General features: G+C 57.0%; 1 protein-coding gene across 1 annotated transcript in view; it reads right to left on the reverse strand.

Annotated features, from left to right (window-relative positions):
- Window positions 1-3,914, reverse strand: part of NPDC1 (neural proliferation, differentiation and control, 1) — a 29,760-nt gene extending 25,846 nt beyond the window's left edge. The window contains exons 1-2 of the mRNA XM_009322349.1: window positions 3,905-3,914; window positions 3,485-3,595 (exon numbers count right to left, since the gene is read on the reverse strand). Of these exons, the coding sequence (XP_009320624.1) occupies window positions 3,485-3,595; window positions 3,905-3,914 (121 nt within the window). The remainder of the gene's footprint in view (window positions 1-3,484; window positions 3,596-3,904) is intronic.
- Window positions 3,915-6,931: the final 3,017 nt, after the last annotated feature.

Below are 6,931 nucleotides of genomic sequence, written 5' to 3' on the forward strand. Positions count from 1 at the left end.
CCGCGTGCCCCAGTTGGCCGACATGTGCTGCCGTTTCAGTCCCTAATTCTCAGTGGAGGGATTCCCACGGCCAGTGCCCCGCCACGTGGCTGGGCTCAGCCCCCGCCGATGGCACTCGCAGCGGGAGCCCCGTTAGAGCGTCAGTGGTGCCCTGGCAGGCTGTCAGCCTGCTCTGTGGCTTTCCAAGATTTGCCAAGAGCAAGCGGCCGGGGCTGTGGCATGCCAGGGACACCGGGCTGGGCTTTGGCAGGGACTGCCGCCTGCCCATGGCTCTCGCTGCCACCAAAGCTGTGCAGGAAGGTGCAGGCAGAGATGGGTGACAGCAAGGTGTGGGGCCAGCCGTGGGGACAATGCTCTTTGCAGCCTTGTCATCTGTCTCCAGCAGAATAGATATCTCTTAAAGTTTTCTTTTTTCCTTAATTTCCTTGGCCTTTCACTCCTGCCAGCTGTCTGGGCAAGCCCGGTGTCCTGGTTTCAGCTGGGATAGAGTTAATTTCCTTCCTAGTAGCTGGTACAGTGCTGTGTTTTGGATTTAGGGTGAGAACAATGTTGATAACACACCGATGTTTTAGTTGTTGCTAGGTAGTGTTTACACTAGTCAAGGACTTTTCAGTTTCTCGTGCTCTACCAACTGAGAAGGCTGGAGGTGCACAAGAAGCTGGGAGGGGGCACAGCCAGGACAGCTGACCCAAACTGGCCAAAGGGATATTCCATACCATGTGACGTCATGCTCAGTATATAAACTAGGGAAAAGCTCACCGGGGGGGGCCGCTGCTCGGGGACTGGCTGGGCATCGGTTGGTGGGTGGTGAGCAATTGCGCTGTGCATCACTTGCTTTGTATATTTTATTATTATTATTATTATATTTCAATTATTAAATTGTTCTTATCTCAGCCCATGAGTTTTCTCACTTCTACTCTTCCAATTCTCTCCCTCATCCCACCAGGGGGGCGGGGAGAGTGAACGAGTGGCTGTGTGGTGCTCAGTTGCTGGCTGAGGTTAAACCATGACACCTGGGATTTTACTTCCAAACAAAAGACCCTGCATTTCCTTTGCTCTCTAATTTGCTGGAGCTCTGTACTCATTAATTGCTTCTCAGTTTTAACACACACCTCTGGAACCAGCAAGCGCACCAGGCGATGGTGCTGGGAGAACTGAGGCAAGTGCCCATGCCTCAGTGGACAACACAGGGAAGAAGAGGAGCTCGGCTCTTTCAGAGCGTATTGAAATCACTGAGTTTATTAGGGATTTGTATGCAGCTGACCTGGCCCTGCTGGGGCTGTGCACCCTCAGTGGCGTGGTTAGTGCTTCTGCCCCACCGTGGGCTCTCCAGAGCCCCACAGCTGCTGGGGGTTCCCCCTCTCGGTGTCAGTGCCAGGGGCTGGCTTCTGGTGGGGGCAAGGACACGGGGACCGGATCTGCAGTGGTGAGGAGTTATGAAGCTGACCTGGACCACAGGTCCACAGCATGGCTGTGGCCAGGGGCAACCAAAAGCCACCCGTGGCAAATGGCTGGGAACCAGCAATGGGTCTGTGCAGAGGCAAACCCAGCAAGTGCCGGGACAGCACAGGAGTGCCGGGGCCAGGGCAGCCCCGAGCGGGAGCACTTGGGCGGGGGTGTCTGCGGGGGAGGCAGGTGGGGATGGTCGTGCAACCCAGGGACCTGCCCCGGCCCCGTGGGTGAAGGGTCCTGGCTGGACCCTGGCCTGGAGGTGCCAAGCCCTTGGCCATGCGATGGCGGGGGAGGCAGGTGGGGATGGTCGTGCAACTGCTTCCCCGTGTGCATGTCGAGCCTGCAGCCACCTGGCTGGGCAAGAGCCGTGGGAGCAAATGGGAGGTAACTGGGGGGCACTGGCATGTGTCCAGGGGAGTCTGTGAGTCCTGGCAAGGCGGGGAGGAGACCCCCGCCCCATGCTGCCTACCCAAACAGGGGATGTCTGGGAGCCCGAAGCACCTCTACGAGGATCCCAGCACTCCCCAGCATCACACCCAGCCATGGGGCAGAGTCACCATCTCTATCTGGGAGCAAGAGGTGGGTGGGGAGGTGGAGGGGGCCACAGGAGCCAGCCCCGAGCACGGCGGGACTGGGGGCTGTGGAGCGGGGAGCTGAGCTGGATCCTCCAGCACTGACCCATCGGGTGTGAGCAGGGCTGGCGGTGAGGTGGGACCTGCTCTCCTGGGGAAAGCAGAGAGGGATCTGCTGAAGCCATGCCGTCCCCACCCTTGGGGTTTGCAAGACTCCACTGGATGAAAGCCTGAGTAACCTGGGCCTTGCTGTGGCAAGGGCTGGACTACAGACCTCCAAAGGTCCCTTCCAGACTGAGTTATCCCGGGATGCCCTGATCCCATTGCCCCCCTCTGGAGCAGTGCTTGCTGCTTGCCACAAGCCCAGCCCCAGCTCCAAGAGTCTGGCCCGTTGCAGATGGCTGCTTGTCCCCAGCCTCCCAAAATGCAGTCTGAGGCCACATCTCTTGCTAATGCCGACTTTCAGATCTTACAATTTACTTTGCAGAAAGAAAAAAAAGAAAAAAGTGGCTTTTCTGGCCTTTATCTGGTGCTCAGCCTCTCCCCAGAATGGTGCTTCAGGCTGGGGGTCACTTTTGGGCTGCTTTTGGGCAGGTGTACCGTGAGTCCCTGTGCCCAAGGCTCCGGCTGGGAGGGTGGGAAGACGCTGGCGGGCTTGTCCCAACCCCAGGATGGGAGAGCAGGAGCTCTCGCTCACCTACTCCAACGGCAGGGTGCACTCCTCTGCAAAGACAACGAGGGATGAGGCTCATCTCCTGCTCCAGAGAGGAGCCCGAGGAGTAACGCGGCACTGGGGAAAGCTGCTCAGCACCCACCCAGAGGGATGTGCCGACTAAAATCCCCCATGGACCCCAGTTGGAGCAATGTTTCTGCCTCACACCCCATGCACTGCCTGCAAGGGCTGAGCCTGCCCCAGCTCAGTGCATCCCAGTGAACCACCACCCTGGCTGTCGAGCTGTGCTCCCCGTGGTCCTCAGTGCAGCAGCCACAGGAAGGTGCCAACATCATCCTCTACCTCTCGCCACCTCTATGCTCCATGCGAGAGCCGAGCACAGGGGACCCCTGGGCACAGAGGACCCGGGGACAGGGGCTGCCGGTTGCTCTTACTGGCTTTGGGCAGCACAATCATCTGCTCCCTGGAAAGACCCATCTGGCTCATGGTGTCTCTGAATTTCTCCAACGTATGGGGTTTCACTTCAGTGTCTCTGCCTGCAGGGACAGAGACGTGGCTGCAGCCTGGCTGAATGTCCCCAAACCTCCTCCTCCTCCTCCCATGGGGGTGGCGCTGGGAGCACATGCAGCTCTGCCAGAGCCCCCAGCCCCCCAACACCCCCAGAGCAGCGGGACACTGTCCAGCAGCTCCCATCCCACTGGCAGGGGCTTGTTGGAGGGTCTGCCCCCCATGCCCCTCGCCTCCCTGGGCATCAGCCGTGCTTTTTTGTGCTTCCTCTGACACTTACTGTAGAGGAACAGCACTGAGATGGTCAGCCCCTGGTATTGCCGGTCGCTGAGGAGAGTGGTGTGGCTGGCATAGTCCGTATCAACCAGGCCACAGCTGGTGAGACCTTTCCCTGCAGAAGAAAGTGGTGGGATGTTTAAGATGTGGTTTGGGGAAGGGATGAGCTCTGGGCACCACCTCCCACCAGGATGCAGGCTGAGCCTCCTCGTGCATTGGGCTCTTGGTGCTCGAGGAGCTCCTGGAGCCTCAGGCACCACTGGGATGCCACATGTTTTCTCATGTCATGCCTGCCTGGGCCTCACCCTGCACCCCTCCTCTGCACCCCCTATATCCAAACCCCTCCACCCTACACACTCTGCACCCCTCCTCTACCCCCCACATACCCAGCACCCCTCCAGGGCACCCCTTGTACATCTCTTACCCCACTTCATCACCCCCTGTACACCCCTCACCTCCTGTGCACCCCTGTGTACCCCTGACCAAGTCCCTGAAGTCCCTCTCTGCCTACCCGCTGGCCTCCAGATCCCGGCTCCCCACCCGTCCCCACCACCTCCACCTTGGCATGGCGTGGGACCTCCTCGCATGCCAGTCTTGTCCCCAGGACCGCCTGTGCCTCTCCCCTGGCTGTGGGACATGGTCACTTCCAGCCCCCCCTAGCCAGGTTGTCTCCCTTTCTGGGAGGTCCCATGGACCTGGGACCACCCGGGGCTGCAGCCCCCTAAAAGCCATTGGTTCTTACTGTGCCTGTGAGAAGCATCACTTCTTTCCTCCAGACCATCACTGGGGCTCCTAAGCCCTGAAGAGCCTAAAGAAAGTTGTTTATTTAGTCTTGGGAACAAAGTATGATTTTAACAGCCCAAATCTGCAAGCTTTAGGATCTTACCCCACCATGGGGGACCTGCTGGGAGTAAATTGCACCAAGAGAGAGGCTGGGGCCCCCCAGCACTGCGTCTCACATGCTGGAGGTTGGGACTCTCTGAGGATGCTCCTGGACAATCTCTCCTTCAATTAACCCAGCACAGACCCTCACTGATGACCGGGCGTGCAGGTAGACCAGCACGTGCTCACAGCCACCGCGCTGCCTCTCCTGGGACACCCTGCGACGTGGCCCTATTGTGGCCCCACAGGAAAGGGACATTTCTGCCCCAGATGTCATGACCCGCAAATCCTGACTCCAGCACGCTCCACAGAGAGAGACGGAGAGCCGGGAGGGTGCGTGGTGCTGGGCTGGGCTCTGGGACAGGCATCCCTGCGCCTGGGTGGAGACGTTAATGGGGCAGCACGGCTCTCTGAAGGGCCCGGTATGGGGAGCCCAGGGAGCATGGCATGGAAATCCCTATCTCCCCATGACACACTTTGTGGCAGTACATGAAACTGCCACCTACACGGTGGGGAATAGCCCACATCGATGTTCGTGCTATGGAGGGGTCCTGTTCTGGGGGTGGCTTAAGCCAGGTCCCATCTCCTCCCTCGCACTCCCCTGGTACTTACAGGAGTTTGCTTATTTACTGGGTTGATCAGGGTTTTTTTAGGACCATCATCCTCTGCTCGCATCCTGCAGGGCTGGAGAGCAAATGAAGACCATTGGACTCCAGCTGATGGCATACAAAGCCCTCAGCTTTCCCACTGGGCCTCCTCAAAAAGCAGCTTGAGAGGTCATTTGGTTGCTCCAGCCCAAGCAGCTTCTGGGAGAGGCGTGAAGCTGCACCTGGGGCTTGAGTTCAGGCAGTTCCACTTAGAGACAAGGCATAATTAACAACATCGGGATGGCTGGGAGGAAGCTGTCAAGGGAATGCTAAGATTTCCATCTCTCATCTAGCCAAGACCGGACACCTTTCTAGGAGGAACAGGGTCATCACGCAATTAATTGGGCTGAATGCAGAGGTAGTGTGGGGGATCCTGTAGCCAGTGCTAGACAAAAGAAGAAACTAATTTTCTCATCAGGTCTTTAAAGCATGTGAAGGCACATCAGTCATCGCCACTGAGAAGTTCGGTTGATTTTGGCCTTTCTTCTCAGACATGCTCCCAGAATGGGGATTGAAGACAGTCCTGCACTGGTAAAGGTAGACTAAATACAAAGGTGTTTCTAATTTCTGTGATTTAGTAATGCTTCTCCAGTCCCCGATGCTGCTCACTCGAAGGTGCTTTACAAACACCCAGGGATGAATTAATTCTCTGACTCCACCTGAAACCTGATGGAGCAAAACCTCCCTCATGGGCTGGAGCGGTTCCTGGCACAGTCCCTTGCTCCATTTTTGCCAAACTAGGCTGTACCTCAAGTCCGAATTGGCAGCAGGAGCAGCTGTTGGACATCTCTTGCCTGGGTGCAGAACTCTGGCATAGCAGCCCCTCTGGTCTCGCCTCCTGAAGTCTCCAGCCACATGGCAGGTTCTCCCATGTCCACCATATTTTTCTACAGCTGGTTGTTCACCTTTCCAGATTGGAGGCGAGAGACCAGCTCCTGACGGCTCTGCTCTGTGCGCACAATCAGCACACGTGTTACCACGACGGGAAGCAACAACTCCCCGGGACCCGTGTAGTCCTTTCTATGTTTTACGAAGAACTCAAGAGCTAGCCGAGGTGAAGAGCAAGGAGGAGAGGAGCCCTGGGTGAAAGCCATAGCGTGTGATAAGATTTGCGCTGACACTTATCCAGGAATTAAAGTTTTGATGATTATTTCACCATCACGGTGAAATATGGTGCTCACAGACATCTTCCCATTTTTCTTGAGGTCTTCAATCCAGCTGGAGTGGGACGCTATGGCAATGGTACGCCACTTCCCAGCGAGCGAGAGGAATGGCTCTGCACTGATTAATACAGAGAGCAATGAGAGATTCAAAAAAAGCAGGAACCCCCCCCACTCCCTCCTCTGCCTAGGCTGCTGACAGGGTGGACAAGCATCTCTTCTGCCAGGCTCAACAGCGGTCTGCCATAAAGAGCTAACCCTATGCAAGATCCACTTGGCCAAACCCAGGTAGCCTGTGACCCTCACTAGCCCACTGACTGCCCCACTAAGGCGTTCAAGCACCCAAACTTTGTGCTGTTGAATGCCAGGAAGCCTGAGGGACTTTGACTTCCAGCAGGAACTGGGGTCCTTGCAAAAACAGGCAGGTGGGTTTTGTCTGACTTCTGCTCCCTCGGGGAGACCGTGTCCAAGCAAGGCATCTTCCCCGTCTTCCACCATGGGAAAACCCTCCAGCAGCATTGCCTTCTCTCCATCAAAATATTCTTTCAGAGGGATTTTTGCCTGGGCCTGAAGCGTCAACAGAAGTATCAACTGCAGGAGCAAGAAAATGACCTTCATCTTCAGCACACCTGCAAGAAAGACAGGCTCCACAGGCAGCTCAGAGCTCTCATCCCTGCACACGGATCCTCAGGGGCAGCAGAGCAAACCCTCCCTTGTCCCCCATCTGTGCGATGGCCAGTGCCGAGATAACAGTGCCGAGAC

Source organism: Pygoscelis adeliae, unplaced genomic scaffold, assembly GCF_000699105.1.
Source record: "Pygoscelis adeliae isolate BGI_AS28 unplaced genomic scaffold, ASM69910v1 Scaffold584, whole genome shotgun sequence".
Lineage (NCBI taxonomy): Eukaryota > Metazoa > Chordata > Aves > Sphenisciformes > Spheniscidae > Pygoscelis > Pygoscelis adeliae.